General features: G+C 50.7%; 1 protein-coding gene across 8 annotated transcripts in view; it reads left to right on the forward strand.

The window, feature by feature from the left end:
* Window positions 1-18,878, forward strand: part of CSNK1D (casein kinase 1 delta) — a 662,772-nt gene that overhangs the window by 192,956 nt on the left and 450,938 nt on the right. For all 8 annotated transcript variants that reach the window (XR_013598728.1, XR_013598729.1, XM_078653754.1 and 5 more), the window contains exon 7: window positions 2,125-2,296. Coding sequence is in view for 6 of the 8 variants with exons in the window: in XM_078653754.1 (XP_078509880.1) it covers window positions 2,125-2,296 (172 nt within the window). In the remaining 2 variants the exon portion in view is untranslated. The remainder of the gene's footprint in view (window positions 1-2,124; window positions 2,297-18,878) is intronic.

The following is an 18,878-nucleotide window of genomic DNA, read 5'->3' on the forward strand; positions in this document are numbered from 1 at the left end:
AACCCTACCACCTCCCCATTCTGTGATCTGTACTCTTTTCTAATTTAAAAGATCCCAAGTCTAGAGTTTTATTGACTGGTCATGACCAATCTGCTGTTGGGCTCTCTATATGAGGGCTCAAACAGCCTAGAAAAGAAACTGGGAGTGCTCATGTTTGAGGCTTATATGCATCTCCGCTTGTAACTTCCAATGCAGAAACGACATCTGCACGGAGCTGCGTGATGCTTACCTACAGGTGCGCAGGGTCTGTCTGCCTGGGTAATATTTAAAAAGTGAGGAATCTGGTTAGATAGAGCATTCACCTGAAAAAGCTTTAGAGAAGATAGGAGACTTGTACTTCATGAATCATTACTATGTGAATTTACAAGCCAAAAAGGAGACCCAAGTGGGACAAAGTATTAAAACTCTTGCTTCCAACAAACACTCAGGAGGACCCAACCTCCGGACCGAAGAAAATACCACTACATAATCAATGTACAGTATGTGAATCCTGAAGAGAATCGCGCTGCAAAATTAAAAATGTGCTTACTGGAAGGAGTTTTGTAGCTTGAAGAATTTTTTGTAGTCACATGCGACTCACCCACCTCCACTAGGCAAGGTGTATTTGCAAAGAAGTTTCTCAGAATAGAAGCAAAGAAGGAAACAAACATGTTAAAGTTGCAAAAGGGGAGATAAAATAATCTGAAGATGGTGACTGCGTCAAAGAATTTCCCTGGTGTGCATCTGACTTGGTGCAAGGTAGAACATAGCACCAAATGATGTTCAACTGAATGGCGCCAACTCATTAAAACAAAAGAGAAAAAGGCTACAATCCCAGACCCAACTACTACATGGCAAAATAATGCACAGTATGTGAATCCAGAAACTTCAAGCTACAGAACTCCTAACAGTAAGTAATCTTTTTGTTATGTTTCATCGGTCTAACCAACAAGACCACAGGTCCTCCAATGGAATTAAACCGTGTGTCTTAACCATATTTCTGCTTGAAAAGGTGGATTTTATCACTCATTTTAAAGATAGTTCGATTCCATTCTGTCCGGACAGCCTTGAAGAGAAGTGAGGAGTGAGAGGCGTTTGTCCAACTCTCATCTGAGGAACTCCTTGTCCTACTGCTAACAAGTCAAAATTCCCATTGATTCCCTTGGATGCTCGAAGGATTAAAGGGCAGAAATTAAAACCGGACTTAACCAAGAAAATTGGAGGGTTGTTTATTAGGCTGGCTTTTTGTGATTTGTCTGTTATACAGGTATCTCCGGTGTTCTTGGTATGTTTTCCTTCCTTGTTGTTCCATTTGTCATGTATTTAATAATGGTGCTGTTTATGATGAAGGAACGGTTTCATTATCTGTAACCAGTTCTCTGTAAAGCATATCTTCATTAAAAAAAAACTCCATTTCCCCCACCTTTCTGTCCTCCTCCATTTCCCCCCCAAACCCAGTACTCAAGCCTGGGGACAATACCTTTACCTGGGCTAAAGTTTTCTTAAAGAAAAGACTACCAAGGCGCTTTTGTTTGCTCCTATCAAAAGAAATAGCCATGACTAAGAGAAGGGGCTGGTCCAAAGACTGTTAGATTAACTGTATGATTGGCTATTCTTGGCTTCACTACAACCATTTCCATACCAAACCAGCTTTGTTTTAATGTGAGGCTATGAGAAACAAGAAATTATCTAGTTCTACATGCTTGTAGGGCTGCTGATAACTTTTGAGCTGTATGTTCGCCTACCCATTTTATTAAGCCTTATTTGTTTCCTCTTACATTTTCTTATCTTGAACTAAAATAGATTCCACGGTAATAACTTTATTGGGTCTCCCTCTTCTAGTTACTACAAGTTTCCGCTCTCTTGTATTACCAAATCCTATGCTCCATTATCTTTTGGAATGGTTATTTAACTTTGAAATGATACCATGCCTATCTAGTATTGGACATTTCTAATCTGCTTTTCTCTCAGAGGAACGAGTAACGTTAAACATTTTGTCTTTTAAGCGTATATAGACCTGCTTTTCGGATGTGATAATTAGACCCCTTCAAATAATGCGGAGGCCTTCCATAATAACTGTGTTCTTTAGCACTCTGCTTCTTCCACTGTGTAACATAATTAACTTTGTGCTCTTTTATCCTTAAGGGTGCCAGCAGAGCAGCTGAGGATGCTGAGCGTGAGCGAAGAGAGCGAGAGGAAAGATTAAGGCAAACTCGAAATCCTGGAGCTCGAGGCTTACCCTCCACTGCATCTGGCAGGCTGAGAGGTTCCCAAGATGTAGCTCCTCCAACTCCCCTCACTCCAACTTCACACACTGGTGAGTGAGCAGTGTTGTGAATTGAGCATCATTCTAACTAGGGAATTTAACCATATTCTGTAAATGAATCGGGGAGGTAGCAGGAGGGGATCCTCAGTGCTTGTTTTCAGAAATACTCAAAAATATGGTTCAGTAAAAACCTGTAGAGTATATTTCCCATTACAGATATTGATGTTAAAGCAATCATTTTTGTGCAAGCCCTTTGTAGCTAAATCTAATGAAGAAAGCAGAAGAGGTGACTGAACTGATTTGACTTATCTCCTCAAGGTTCTGCTGATCATTACTCTGCAATTCTCTACCCATTTTACTTTAAGACTCTAAAGTGTAAATTGGCCTCACCCCCACTCCAGAGGCCCTTGGGGAGTTTATGGACTTTCTCTCTGGGCTTTCTCTCCGTTGGCTGATTACTGGTGTCTGTGGACCTGACCTAATGTTCTAACCCCCCCCCCCCCCTTTTCCCAAGAGACACCTTCATCACTGATTCTCCTCTTCCCTAACAAACTCCACACCTGCGGGTGGACAACACACTGGGGGTAGCGGCTGCTGGTGCAAACATGCAGGATCTAGATACCAGAGATGCTGGTGGATAAAGAGGTCTCTGCACCAGCGACTCCAAAATTGACCTGATACCCAGTTGCATCGACTGTATCAAGGAAAGGGTAGACCAGTAGGAAGATCTCCTTGCCCACTTGGAGACCCACAACTCTGATGTGGTGGACACAGACCACTTCAGTGGAGCATCTCTTCTGCATGGATAACATTTTGGAAGTTATCAAACAGAAAAATGAAAACCTATAAACGCATTTCAGGCGCAATAATCTCTGCATCCTTGGAGTGCCAGAATCCACCACAATTGACTAGATGGAAGACTGGAACGCATGCTGCGGTCGCTGTTCTCCAGCGGCATTCGTGGAGAAAGCCCACCGTTCAGTCGGTCCATCTCCTCTAGAAGCACTTGCGCGACCAATCATAGCAAGATGTCTCAATTAGAGACTGTGATACAGTCTTGAGGCTTGCATGAGAAGGCCGCACTGTCGATATCAGGGGAACTGTCTTTCTACCCGACTTCATGCTCCCAGTGCAGATGGCACGGCACTAATATTTTTTCCTGCTAAACTCCTGCCCTAGAAAGCTGAAATACCCTACGCATTATTGTATCCGGTCAAACTAAGGATTCAGCACAAAGGTGAACCTCATCATATCACTGACCCTAAGGCAGCGCTTAATTTCTCATGTTGCCTAACCAGCTCTAAGGCAGGCCCACAGTCTGATATCTGAGCGACAGTGACTGAGATACTCCATTGCACCGGCACTCATCGACACTGCTCCCTTGTTGTTGCTTTCCTCCCGGCTACAGCTTTAAGATTCGCCAATACATTTTATGATGGCAATCCTCACTCTTCTGATTCCAAAGTGTTGTAGTTCCCCTGACTGATCTATAGCCCCATGGTCTGCCCCGAGCAGGCCCTGTCGCACATGATGCTGGCCTGCTTCAGAGCTAAAGAGACTGGCCCGTTGGGTTGGTACGCCGATACCAATGTCACTTCCGGCCCATTTCCTTTTGGCTTGCATATTTGGACCCAGTTGTTGTGGAGCAGATGTTTTGCAGCGTGAATCTTTCTGGATTCACTATGCTGTGCATTATTCCGCGGTCTTGTGGTTGGGTCCGGATTCGTAGTCTTTTCTTTGTTTTTTTTTTTTTTCTTAGCCCAGGTGGGCGTCGGCGTCACACCCCCTTGGGTGTATTTCCGGTGACGTCGGCATGCTTCCTGCGGAAGCTCCCACTCTTGGGCGCCATCTTCAGATTCTTTTTTTCCGCGGTCGGGTCTGGATCGTTCCCGTTTGGGCTCCAGACATTTTTGGAGAAAGAAGAAAGAAAATGCAGAAAAGACGAGGAGAAGTCATCTGAAGACTGCAGGGGACTTCATCGACGAAAATTCAGCAAGGAGAAGGCGTTTTTCATCGAGATCACCGACGGCCGTCGACGAACACGCGACCACAGAGGCCCTGGACGCTCGATGATGGACAACACGCCGTTCAAGTTCTGCCGTAACTGCCCCACAAGTACGCGCAGAAGGACCAGCACCCGGTATGCAACCTTTGCCTACCGGTGGACCACGAAAGCGGAGACTGCAACGCCTGTTCCGCCTTCGCCCCGAAGACCCTTCGTGTGAGAGAGAGGCAGAGGGTAGCACACGCCACCCTGCAGGGGAAGGCCCCGACTCCGTCCCTCTACGAGCTGGGGATGTCCTCCGAGGAAGAAGACAACGCTGCCGCAGAAGACGACAGCTACACGGTCGTAGAGACCGATTACACGAAGACTTCTGACAAGGTAGGAGACTCTTCGGCCCCCAAGAACCCGAGAGACTCTGAGTCTAGAAAAATCGAGGGCAAGACCCCGAAAGCGCCGACGCCAAAAAAGGCGGCGTCCGCGACTACTCCCAGGCCCAGCGGATCCTCCGAGAAGGAGTCCTCGGCGCCGAGAGCTGCTGATCAGCAGAAAACGTCGAAAATCATCCCCGAGAAGGATCGATCTACGCCGAGGGAGAAAGACCCTAAACTGACGACGACCAGAGACCCAAAATCCGGTTCGACGTCGAAAACTTCAACGCCGAAAGGCACGGCGACGAACCATCCGCCGAAAAGAACGGCCGTGTGATCCGACGCGGATCACGCGGCCGAGATGAAGAAGAAGAGAAGGCGCTTCGAGGCCGAAATGGAGAACATCATGCAGCGGAAGAAAGACTTCGATGCAAAGATGAAAGCCTTCACGATCCCTCAAGACCAAGCCACCGGTGGTGGAGGCGGTCGAGGAGGAGGAGGAGATCGCTGAAGTCGCCGAGGAACAAGACCAGGACGTCTAGGTGATCGACGACCAGGAGGAATACGAGAATCCCTACGATAGTTACAACTATGGGGAGGAAGAGGAAAGCAGGACGGACACAGAGTCGGCACCCTCTGACCTACAGGAGGTAGATTACATAGATGTCGACACCGACAGCCCGGAGGAGGTGGTCGACACTTACCCCTCGAGGCCCTCGCCGCCGGACGACATCCGGGCCTACAACTCGGTGATACAAGCTGCCGCAGCAGCTTTCAAGCTCAAGCTCGACGAAGAGAAGCAGAAAGCAGACTTCCTTCTGGAAACATTACTCCCAGCACAAACGAGGAGCCAGTTCCTTCCAATGCTCGAAAGCGTCTTGGCTCAGGGGAAGGAAGCATTCAGGGAGCCCGCAACATGCAAGGCAGTAACTCCCAGAACTGAGAAGAAATACAAGCATTCCACAAAGGACCCGGCCTACATTCAGGGCACGGTCTCCGCAGACTCCATTATCACGGCCACAGCAAGGAGGAGAGCTAGCGTACCCACTACCTCGGGCCTGCCACCGGATAAGGAGAGCAAAAGGATGGATCTGGTGGACAGAAGGATCGAACGGAATGGCGCGACCCACTGGCGCATGGCTAATTCCAACGCCCTGATAAACAGGCACATGTACCAAATCATGGAGGGACTGGGGCAGTTGGTAAAGGACCTGCCCTAGGATGCCAGGCAGAAGGCCGAAAAGCTGGTTGAAGAGGGGAAAAACGCGGCAAATTCTTGCCTTAAGACGGCCCTGGATGGGGCAGACACCGCCAGCAGGCTCATGATGATGGGCGTCACGGAGAGGAGGCATGCCTGGCTCAGGATCTCAGGTTTCAAACCGGAGGTGCAACACGGCAACACGCTTTTCGGAACAACAGTTGATGAAACGCTCAGTCAACTGAAAAAAGATAACAAAACAGCACGATCCATGGGAGCATTGCAGTTCAGAGGGAACAAGAGGGGCACCCCGTCACGGAGGCCCGGCGGGAGAGGCGGAAACCAGCCAGGTGCATCACACCAGGTTTTCCAGCAAACGCACCAGGCAGACTCGCAGACTCAGCATGGTCAGCAGAAGCAGTCCTGGCAGTACCAACAAAGAGGCCAGTACTTTCGAGGGAGAAATGGACGGGGACAAAATAGAAGAGGGGGGCAGCAGCCCACCTCTAAGTGACTTAAAAAATCTCAGTGTGCCCGCCCACAAAAAAGATCCCAGGGGGCAGCACGTACAGATACGTCAAGACAAACTAGACACCTACGACCACATGACACCAGTGGGAGGAAGATTAAGATTTTACCTCCGAGAATGGAGAGAAATCACATCAGACAAATGGATCCTCAACATTATCCAATTCGGATACTGCATAGAGTTGGAGGGGAGGCCAACAAGCAGAAAACCAAAAAGAAAAACACTAACAAGCAAGCAGCTGCAGTGTCTTCAGGAGGAGGCAAAGGAACTCCTGCGGAAGCAGGCCATAGAACGGGTACCCCTCAAGGAAAGAAACACAGGAATATACTCAACGTACTTCCTGGTACCAAAGGTAGACGAGACAATGAGACCCATTCTGGACTTACGGTTCCTGAACAAATTCATAAGAACGCAAAAATTCAAAATGACCTCCCTGCAAGAGGTGCTCCCACAATTGCAGACCGGGGACTTCATGGTCACAATAGACCTCAAAGACGCCTACCTGCACATCCCGATGAACAGAAAGCACAAACACATGCTCAGGTTCACCATTGGAGAAAGCCACTACCAGTTCATGACACTGGCCTTCGGACTAAAATCAGCACCAAGAGTTTTCACAAAGTGCCTCGCAGCAGTTGCAGCACACCTACGAAGGCAGGGAATACACGTATACCCCTACCTGGACGACTGGCTGGTGAAAGCAAACTCATACCAGAAATGCAAGCAGCACGCACATACAGTGACGAGCACGCTCATAAACCTGGGGTTCTCCATCCATTGGAAGAAATCATCAATGGAGCCGGAACAGGTCAAGATCTTCCTGGGAGCACAGATCAACACCTTACAGGGCAAGGTGTTCCCCAGCGAGAAGAGGGCGAGGGCGCTGGTGAAGGAAACTCTCCTCTACCGGAAGGGACAAGCTCGGACAGTGAGGACTGCGAGCAAGATCATGGGCATGATGGCATCATGCATCCACCTGGTACCAAATGTACGACTCCACATGAGACCCATTCAAGAATGGCTACAGGAGCAATGGTCACAAGCTACAGGCGGTTGGGTGGATCTAGTGGTTGTAACGCACGCAGTGCAGAAGGAGATGGCATGGTGGACCATGGAGAACATAGCAAGGGGAAAGCCTCTAACGCCCCCAACGCCAACAGTGACCATCACCACAGACGCATCCCTGAAGGGATGGGGCGCTCACATGGAGGAGCTCAAGGTGAGGGGACTGTGGACGACAGCAGATCAATTACCTAGAACTGAAGACAATCTTCCTTGCACTGAAAGCCTTTCAAACGAGACTGTACAAACACAAGGTATTGATACAAACAGACAACACCACTGCGATGTTCTACATCAACAAGCAGGGGGGCACACAGTCAGCACCGCTTTCAACGTTTGCGCAGGAGATATGGAGATGGGCCATCCCTCTCAAGATAGACGTGCTAGCCATACACCTACCAGGGAAGGACAACATACAAGCCGATTGGCTCAGCAGGCAGACATCGGCATCCCACGAGTGGGAGCTCAATGCTCAGGAGACAAGGTACCTGTTGGACAGGTGGGGGACACCATCGGTGGACCTGTTTGCCACACGCCAGAATGCAAAATGCCAAAACTTCGCATCCAGGCAGCCCGAGAAGGGGTCACTGGGGAATGCCCTATGGATAGATTGGTCAAGGACATTTGCTTACGCCTTTCCCCCCGATACCACTGATGCACCGAGTGCTGAGCAAGTGCAGAGCGAGCAACATGACCCTGATACTGGTCGCACCACAGTGGGCGAGGCAGACATGGTACTCGCAGATCATGGAGATGACACAGTGTGCACCCCACAGATTCAGCAGGAGGAAAGACCTACTCTCCATGCAGAACGGAGAGGTACTACACCCAGAGCCAGAGAGCATGAGCCTAGTAGCGTGGCTCCTGAGGACATACAGTTCGCACATTTGAGACTACCAGAAAGCACCATGAGGGTACTTCAGGAGGCACGAAGGCCCAGCACTCGAAAGTGCTACGTTGCGAAATGGAAAAGATTCACAATATGGTGCAGACAGGAAAGACTCCACAATAAAATGAAGAGGGACTCCACAGTGCTAAGGTACCTGACGCACTTGCTGGAGAAGAACGTTAGCTCATCCTCTTTAAGAGTTTACTTGGCAGCGATAATCGCCTACACAAGGGGAGAAACGTGCAGGAGCTTCTTCACATCACAGGTGGTGAAGAGATTCCTAGAAGGAGCAAAAAGGATCGCACCACCCAAGCGGGTGCCGCCACCTGCATGGAACTTGAACACAGTCCTAACGGAACTCAAGAAAGAGCCCTTTGAACCACTTCACAAGGCCTCCCTAAAGATGCTAACTATGAAAACAGCTTTCCTGGTTGCAATAACGTCCTTACGCAGAGTAAGCGAGCTTCAGGCGCTGACGCTACAAGAACCCCACATACAAATACACAATGATAGGGTTGTGATGAGGACTGACCCACACTTCATGCCGAAGGTGGTGTCCAAATTCCACATGAACCAGTCTATACAGATACCGAGTTTTTTCCAAAATCCAACCACTAACGCAGAGCGAGCTCTGCACACCCTGGACGCCAGAAGGGCAGTCATGCACTACATTGAGAGGACTAAGGGACACAGGAAAACAAAACAGTTCTTTGTGTCATTCGCCAACAGTTTCATGGGGAAAGCAGTAACCAAAAAGACCATTGCACGATGGATCGCACAGACAATTCAACTCTGCCACAAGCGTGCAGGACAAGAACTGGCAGAGGGGACACGTGCCCACTCCACCAGGAAGAAGGGCGCTACAATAGCCTTCCTGGCTAACACACCCATAGAGGACATATGCCTGGCGGCAACATAGGCTTCGGTGCACACGTTCACGAAGCACTACTGTGTAGACATACAAATGAACAAGGAAGCTCAAGTTGGACAGAAGGTGCTACAGCACATATTCAACACCCAACGCTCATCTTCCACCCAGCCGCCACAGAAATGAGAAACCGCTACAAAATCTATGCACAGCATAGTGAATCCAGAAAGATTCACGCTGCAAAACGAATAGTTTTCTTACCTGTCGGTGTAGTTTTGCAGCTTGAAGATCTTTCTGGATTCACTAGCGAACCCACCCACCTCCGCCAGAAAGATGAGGCTGGAGAGAGAAGAGGTGGTTAACTAAAGAAAGCACTTTAAAAGTACAAAGCGGTAAATACCAACTAAATAGAACATTGCCATTACTTCGGAAACGAAAGAAACACGGGAAAAAAAAGAACCCGAAGATGGCGCCCAAGAGTGGGAGCTTCCGCAGGAAGCATGCCGACGTCACCGGAAATACACCCAAGGGGGTGTGACGCCGACGCCCACCTGGGCTAAGAAAAAAAAAAAAAAAAAGAAAAGACTACGAATCCGGACCCAACCACAAGACCGCGGAATAATGCACAGCATAGTGAATCCAGAAAGGTCTTCAAGCTGCAAAACTACACCGACAGGTAAGAAAACTATTCGTTATTACTCAATACGAATCGGCCTCAAAAATATGCAGTGGTGCGCCCCACTGTTGCCCACACGGACTTCCATCGGAGGTCCTTCTGCTATTAGTTGGCAACTCAGTTTGGTTCCAACTGGCTCACCAATGCCTCTCGGGATGATTCCCAGTGCATTTCGTTCTTGTTTGCGGTTGCTTTTTGGGGTCTGGGAGGGGGATTAAGGTCCTTCAACCAGGTTCGTGGGTTGAGGTGGATAGATGCATTTGGTTTTTGCTCTCCCCTCTTTACTCTCATCCCTCCCATACTCTGGAAGACACTCCACTGTCACTGTCCCCACGGGCATGCACGCAGCACTCCGGACACCCTTATCCTCGTGGATACCCCCTGTTAGACATGAGGTGACATCTGTATGATCCCTCACTTGGAACACCTGCTGCCTAAATGAAACCCATGCATCCCTATATTCCAGCTATGCCCAGGAAACGGCCATACTAGTTTTCAAAGGATTACCCTGGCGCATGTGTCTGACAATAAGCAGCAAGGATGGCCGCTACGTGATTGTGGCTGGTGTGACTTACTTCTGCACCCTTTTTTAAAAAAATTTTTTATTTAAAGGAGGGGTTTGGCCCTAAGGGTTAGAGGGTAGGTAGGGCCTTAATATTGAAAAATAGAAAAATGACCTAAGCCTCAAATTGCTTCAATCACATTACTGATATGAAGTAAGATAAACAAAAATTAATACGTTCATCTTGGTGGTAAGTGGACAGTGCAGTCCCTACCGCTTTTTGCTCTGGCGCTCCTGCTTGTTACTCGCATGCCTTCCAGCGCGTGAGCGCTTTTTATACTTTTAAACCTACAAACCTTCTTTTCCCTCACCTGGCTGTGTAAGCTGCTTGGCGCAGCGAGATTTCTCCGACCTCCGCATTTTGCTCGCTAGAGCCTCCGTAGGCGGACAATCAGGTGCTGCTGCCTGGCAACGGAGTGCTGGACTCGCCCCTCCCTCCCGCCTCGGTCTGACACCGGTGACTAGCACCGTTTGAGCAGAGGGCGTGGAGGGTCCGAGCCAGACACTTCCGGCAGGAAACAGCAGCGCTCTAGTTGTTGGGACGCTGGGGGGGATTTAAGGCGGATGTGCTGTCGGCAGCGCAGCGGACGAGCGCAGCGGGCGCGACGAAGGCGCGCCGGAGTTGCGCCTGAGTTAAGCCCGTCTGCGCCCGTCCGCGGCTGACAGCGGTCCAGGGCCAGTCCCCATGCCCCTTTTTCATGCCGCACCACTTGGAGTCGAGAGGAACTTCTTCTCCTCCGTGGAGAGCTAGGTGGACTATGTCCACATAGCATCGAGGCTGGAAACTACGTGGGCTGCAGCCATTGTACTTATACCTTTGACATCGGTAAGGTTCAAATCGCAGTTAAGCATACTCTGATATGCGGCCTGTTGAATGTACGCTCCCTACGTAAACACTCTCTGGACATCCACGACCTCCTCAGTGGACAACAATGGGATCTGTTTTTCCTGACGGAAACCTGGCTTGACCAAGACTCCATGCCGGAGATCATTGAAGCCATTCCAGAGGGCTACTCTCTGCTGAGATTAGACAGATTACGGGGGAGAGGGGGTGGCATAGCCATAGTGGCTAGACAAGACTATCAATGTCAGCTTGAAAGCACCATGATTGATGACAGCGAGGCTGGTGCCTTTTCCATCGCTATCAACGGCTATTTCACCCTGAAAGGCCTTCTCATCTACCGCCCTCCGGGCTCCACTGTAGCCTTCATTGAGAAGCTGGTGGAAGCCGTCACAGAAGCCGCGCTACGCACGGATAAATTCCTGGTCTTAGGGGACCTGAATCTACATTTAGATACCCCCACGGATAGGGTGGCAAGTGACTTTTGCAATACGATGGCAGGCTTACAGTTCGAGCAGAAGGTGTCGCACCCCACTCACAAGCTGGGCCACCTTTTGGATCCAGTCTTTGCAAACTGGAATCAAGTGAACGCCCAAACCCCGATTTCCATCCCTTGGTCTGATCATTTCCTCGTCCCTTTTACCATCGAAATGCAGGGACCTCGCCCCAGTGACCCCCCCGCCGACAAACACCCGAGGCGGAGATGGGCAGCGTTCTCCCAAGCCAAATTCGATCGGGCATTAACTGAGAAGGGCCCTCCTGGGGGCGATGGGGTAGAGGAAATTAATACTAACTTTGACCAACGCATACTGGATGCCCTGAATTCAGTGGCACCATTGGGCGTGGCGAAATTGGGGGGCCGAGTGCAAAGATCGGCACCTTGGTACAACGCCGACCTGCGTAAGGCTAAAGCAGCATGTAAACGTGCGGAAAGGCAATGGAGGATTGCCTATTCAACTCGGGCCAAAACAGAATACATTGACTGCAGGCGCGTTTACCACACTCTGATCAGGAGGCCAAGTCACTGTACTATTGCAATAAGATAGAGGAAGCAGAGCAGTCCACCAAGGAGCTTTTCTCTATTTATAAGTCTATTGCAATAGGGAAACCAGCCGTGGTGCCTAAGAAATTATGCACTACGGAGGGCTGTAACCGGATTGCTGAGTCCTTTGCAAATAAGGTTACCAATATCTAGAACTCCTTCTCCCAGAGGACAGATAGTGGCCCTACTTACTCAGAACCCACTAGAATAAATGGAGAACGGTTATCCACGTTTGTTACCCCCCCACCGCGGAACTCCTCTGTGTTTGTGGATCAATAAAATCCGGTTCCCCTAGAGACCCGACCACTCCTAGTCGGTTAAAGGGTAGCTTGCCAGTACTCGAGCCTTATGTGCGTCATCTACTGGACACCTCCTTTGAGTCCCAGGTGGTCCCGACCGCCTGGAAGCAGGCAGTGGTACTTCCTCTGCAGAAGAAGACCAACGTCAGTTTTGAAAAACTAGACAACCTCCGTCCCATTTCCCTCCTGCCCTATATGGCTAAGGTGGCGGAAAAAATTGCCAATATCCAGCTTATGCAGCACGTGGAGACGGCTTCGCTACTCCACGACTCGCAATTTGGCTTCCGCCCCCGTCATTCGACGGAGTCTGCTCTTCTCGTGGTGGTGGAAGCACTAAGACAGGGTGTGGACGAGGGCCAAACTATGGCATTGATCCTTTTAGACCTAAGCGCAGCATTCGACACTGTAGCTCATTCCAACCTGCTACAGTGTCTGATCGGAGGAGGGGTGACAGGAGCTGCGCTTGGCTGGATCACGTCCTTCCTGTATGACAGGCGTTTTCAAGTCAGGCTAGGGGAATGCTACTCCAGGGAGATTGAGTTTGGCCAGGGCGTGCCTCAGGGCTCGTCACTGAGCCCAACCCTATTTAATATCTACGTCTCCCCCCCTGGCGGCCATCGTGGAAGGATATGGTCTCCGTCTGGTGTCATACGCCGATGACACGCAGCTGGTCATCTCCCTATCGCGCGCGCCCGGTCTTGCGGCGGACATCTTCAGGAACTGCATGCAAGATCTCGCGGCCTGGATGTCCGCAAACTGCTTAAAACTGAACGGCAGTAAGACTGAGGTGCTCGTGGTGGGGAGTGGGCCGTCTGCGTGGTCATCGGCGTGGTGGCCGCTCTGCCTGGGTGAAGTCTCAGTTCCCTGCCATGAAGCCAGGAACCTTGGGGTGTGGCTAGACCGGGACCTTACCTTCGGCCCACAGGTCGGTCGGGTGGCGGGGGTATGCTTCAGTGTTCTGAGAGCCCTTAGGAAGGTGCTAGACCTTCTTCCCATCTCTGCTCGAAAGACGCTGGTGCATGCCCTCGTCACCTCCCGACTTGATTATGGGAACCTGCTTTTCCTAGGGGCCACAGGTAAGGTCATGGGTCGTTTACAGGTCCTTCAAAATGCGGCAGCGCGACTGGTACTTAGGCTCCCTAGGAGGTCTTCCGCTAAACCAGCTCTGCGGGCCCTCCATTGGCTTCCAATTGAGAGGAGAGTGGAGTTTAAGGCCCTAGCCACCTGTCATCGCATCTTGAGCGGCAAAGCGCCCAGACCGCTCCAGAGCCTAATAACCCACTACGAGCCCACTCGCAGTTTACGGTCTTCTCAGACTGGGCTGTTAAAAGTCCCCAGAGTATTAAGAGCACGCATGGGGGGCAGGTCTTTCAGATATCTTGCTCCCAAACGTTGGAATGCTCTCCCGCTGGAACTGCGACTTGAACCTTCTAAAGTCTTATTCAGGAAAAAACTGAAGACGCATCTTTTTAGCAGATAGCCTTTTGCGGGAGGAGGGGGGACAGCTACTTCACCTATCACAGCGCGGGGACACGCCAGTGGCGTAACCAGGCGCTTAACAAATGCCCAAATAAAATTGGCAGTGAATTGTGCCTTTTATTTCATGTCTTTTTTGGGGGATTATGATTTTAATCACAAAAAGAGCGCATCATCTATTAAACAGAATGTCACAATAATACAAAAACAGTACAAAAGCAAATTGTCTTGTCGTACATATAACTACAAATACATATTCAATACATTTACACACCACAAATAATCTGTCACCAAACAGTTGATATATACATGATTAATCTCATATAGTTGTCATAAAGTGAAAAAAATTCAACAACTTAACAACCCTACACTTGGAGAAAAAATAATTCTAATACTCTAAGTATTCGTGGACTTGAATCAGTTCACTAGGTATTCAAGAACTTAATGCCATTGCCACTTAATGTCATTGCCGACGCGTTTCGAGTTCTGGTTTGTAGATTACCGGACTCTCATCAGGGCTGGATTCATCTTTTCCTTAAAAGACTGTTTATGACAAAAAACACAAAGTATTTTTAGAAGGCTTCCCCAATGCCTTAAGTTCGCATTGTGTTGTTTACATAATTCATGGCCACATACCTGTATAGTGCCAATGTAGGTTGTGAGCCTTAGAAATGTTTCACCGCAGCGGGTGCCACTCTGCAACAAAATATCGAATTCTTAATAATACTGTATCTAAAAGCCTTTTGAATTGCATCTTCTGTAGTAGGGGATCTCTGTGTATAGTCCTAATCTAGTGAATAGTCCCACCCATGTGCGAGGACCCCGGCAATCAAAAATAATCTCTTAAGTTGTCAGAAAATTGCAGAACTGCAAAGACACTTAAGAGAAAATTTAAAGACAAATAATGCAGCCTATATCCACAGGCTACACTGTCCAGTACTTCAACTAGAAATTCCACCAAAAAAACCACAAACAGCAAAGCCTGTCCAGATTTCCCTTGCTTTAACAGCAAAAACCCTCTGGAATGATAGAGAGGAAGGAATAGACAGACAAGCCCCATAGGCTGCCATTATGTGGCTTAAATAGGATACTGTGCCTTTAAGAGAACTTTCCAGAACTTCTCCCAGTATCCCAGAATGCACCGCGGGTCCCTCTTACGTTCAGTTCTTTTTTCCGGCTCCTGCTAACAGGACCCTGGTGCATTGAGCTCTCCCTTTTTCAAGGGTTTATTGGATTTTTGTGCACTTTTTGCTTTAAAAGTGTTTTCTATTGTGTACTTGGTGTTTCCCTTCATTGCTGTGTAAATGTTCAGGCTTTTTAGGGCTCTAAAATGCCTGCTCTCTTCGACAAGTGCCCAGCATGTGGAAGGAAGAAGGCCAAGTCTGATCCACACAACGTCTGCATACTCTGCCTCCCTGAAGATCATGTCCCTGAAGATTGTGACATCTGCCAGACCTTTACTACAAGGACCCTGAGGGACAGGCTGAAGATTAGGCTTCAAGGCCTGGAAGAGAGGCGACTGCAGGCTGCAGGTGGGTCTGGGCAGGCTGGGAAGGCTCCCTCTGCCCCTGCTGAGGCCTCTGGGGGGCTCCCCAGAGGCAGGAAGCCCAGCAAGAGATCCCGGTCTCCGTCGACGTCTATCGCATCGACGACGTAGAGAGGGATGACGACGATGTGTTCCCCTTCTCCCCGGGGTTCCGGGTCGAGACAGCGTGGACGGTCGACGTCGAAGCGACACCACCGGTCGCCGACGAGGGGATCCTCGACGTCGAGGACAGCGAGAAAACGGTCGACTCGAAGGAAAAATCTACGGTCGTCGCCGAGGACTGACCGTTTGTCGTCGAGGACTGACCGTTCGTCGTCAAGGTGGCGACGGTCGACGTCGAGGAAGAAGCACTCAACGTCGAGGGGTCGACGTTCGACGCCGGAAAAACGACGCTCGACGTCGAGCAGAAAGAGATCGGCGTCCCCGAGGAGTTCCACCTCCCATAAACGGCGCAGAAGGGATTCTGGCGCGAAAAGTCACGCCGGATCTGGCGAAGGACGCCGGAGGCGTCGCTCACGTTCTGGGGGGTCTGGTTCGCAGTCTCCTCCCCACAAGAAGTCACCGGGCTCGGTGTACTCGGTGGTCTACACACCACCTCGGCCTAACACTCCTCCTCCTCTACCTAAGGAGGCTCCTCCCTCCAATCCGCCACTACCTCCACTTCCTCCTGCGGGGCAACCTCCTCCACCGGTCCCACCTCATGGTTCCTCTCCTCATCCGGAGGTACCTCCTGTCCTTCCACCGAGATCGGTGTCACTGCCTCCGCCACCGCCTAAGGGGACTCCAAAACCTAAACCCCAGGATAGGCCACGGAAGACGCCCCCACGGAAACCGGTGGAGCGGCCACGTGCCGGGAGATCGCGCTCTCGTTCCAGGAGGAGGGAACGATCACGCAATAGGTCTTCCACACGGTCGAGACGACGCCACAGGAGGCACAGATCTCGTTCCCGGACAAGGTCCTCAGGGACCAGGGACTATTCTCCGACCTTGTCGGATTCGCCTGAAACAAGGGTGTCACCGATTGATGATCTGGTGTCGTTCCAGTACGTGCTTTTACGAGGTGCAGCGAAGTTGGGCATTGCTTTGACGGTGCCCACGCCCAAGACATCGGTGATCTTCGAGACGCTGCACCAGAAGCATTTGTCTCGGCCGTTACTGCCACTGGTACCGGGCCTGGAAGAACCGGCCATGGACCTTTTTCTCACCCCGGCGGTGACTAAGGCGCACCCTCGAGACTGCAGAAAAAATAGCGGGCCCCGGAATCGGATCCGGCCTTTCTAAGGGTGGAGCCCCCTCCAGATTCGGTGATTGTGACGGCAGCTCGTAAGCAGCATGCCACCACTCCATCCTCCATGGTTCCACCAGATAAGGAATCTAGGTGGTTGGATTCGTCTGGGAGAAAGGTTTGTGGGGCTTAGGCAACTTCCATGAAGGCCGCTAGTGCCACGGCCTTGTTGGGACGGTATGACCGAGCCCTCTGGGAATCCCTGCAACAGTTTGTGGAACATCTGCCGCGTGACAAGCGAGAAGACTTCCAGGAGGTGTTGAATGAGGGGATGTTGGTGGCAAATCAGGTCATCAGTGCTGCGGCCGACTCTTCCCTGCTGGCGGCGCATGGTTTCTGCCACGGGATTAACCAGCGAAGACATGCCTGGCTCCGCCTCACGTCCCTGAAACCGGACGCACAACAAAGGGTTGCCAATCTGCCATTCTCTGGCGAAACCCTATTCGGAAAACACGCCGATGATGAAATGGCCCGCATGAAGGCAGAGGCCAAAACCCTCACGGCGGTGGGTTTGGAGAAACCCAAGGAGACCAAGAAGTCGTACCGCCCGTTCCAACGGCGGTTCGGTGGCCAAGGCAGAGGGCGTGGCCAGTCTTCGGGACAACAGCAGCAGTTCAGAAGACCATTCCAGAAGCGCCAGAGAGGTAGAGGTGGCCACCAGTCGGCAACAGCGACTAAAGGCCAGGCCGGGTCTAGGCCCTGAGCGCTTACTTCCCCTGCAACTGTTACCCACTCCGGTGGGGGGAAGCATTCAATCTTTTCTGGCAGAGTGGAGAAAAATTACTCAGGACAAGTGGGTGCTGAATATTGTTTGCAATGGATACAGTCTTCGGTTCACCAGCCCTCCTCCATCAATCCCACCGGTCAGCTCGCGGTTTCAGCTGCACGAGCTCCAGGCGGAGGCAGATATCCTGCTAAGGAAGAGGGCGATAGAAGACGTACCTTGGTCTCAAAGAGGAAGAGATCTGTACTCCCGGTTCTTTCTGGTTCGAAAAAGGGACAAGAACGAGTTCAGGCCCATTCTGGATTTGCGACAGGCAAACAAGTGGATTCGCAGAGAAGTTTCGCATGCTGTCGTTGCATCAGATTTATCCTCAGCTGCAACGGGGAGACTGGCTGTGTGCCATAGACCTCCAGGATGCATACTTCCATGTGCCCATTGCATGCAAACACAGGAAGTTCCTGCGATTCCAAGTCAGCGCCAATCATTGTCAATACACAGTACTGCCATTCGGACTGAAGTCTGCGCCGAGAACGTTCTCCAAGTGCATGGCAGTGGTAGCGGCGCACCTGAGAAAGAACAAGGTGTTTGTCTACCCGTACCTGGACGATTGGTTGATCAAGGCCTCCTCCTTCTCGGAAGCGCAAGCTCACTTCCAGAAGACGTGCGTTCTACTGAACACGCTGGGATTGCACATCAACATGTCCAAGTCGGTCCCGACTCCGGTCCAGTGCATACAGTACTTGGGAGCCTCCATCGATACGCTGTCAGCAAGCGTGTCTCCTTCGGAGGAGCGACGATTATCACTGCTTCGGAAGGCTCAGGCTCTTATGACCAGTCCTTCTACGACAGTGAGGACGGTGTCTTCTCTACTGGGATCGATGGCCTCGTGTATCTTCCTGACGCCTCATGCACGACTGCACATGAGACCGTTGCAAGAGTGCTTGGAAGACCAGTGGGATCAGAGGAAAGGATCTTGGGACGACAGGATAAGACTGTCTCTGCAGGCTCTTCAGTCTCTGAAGTGGTGGTGTTCGGCGGAGAATCTCCTGAGAGGGGTTCCGTTCCACAAGGACATTCCCACTCAGACTATTGTGAGGGACGCGTCTCTCCACGGTTGGGGGGCGCACTCTGGAAACGTACAGATTTAGGGGACGTGGTCACAGACGGAGTCCACGTACCACATCAATTTCCTGGAACTCAGAGCTGTTCACTTGGCACTGAAGGCCTTTCTTCCGTCCTTCCAGACCAACTCCCTACTTGTAC

The sequence above is a fragment of the Lissotriton helveticus genome, chromosome 7 (assembly GCF_964261635.1).
Source record: "Lissotriton helveticus chromosome 7, aLisHel1.1, whole genome shotgun sequence".
Classification (NCBI taxonomy): domain Eukaryota; kingdom Metazoa; phylum Chordata; class Amphibia; order Caudata; family Salamandridae; genus Lissotriton; species Lissotriton helveticus.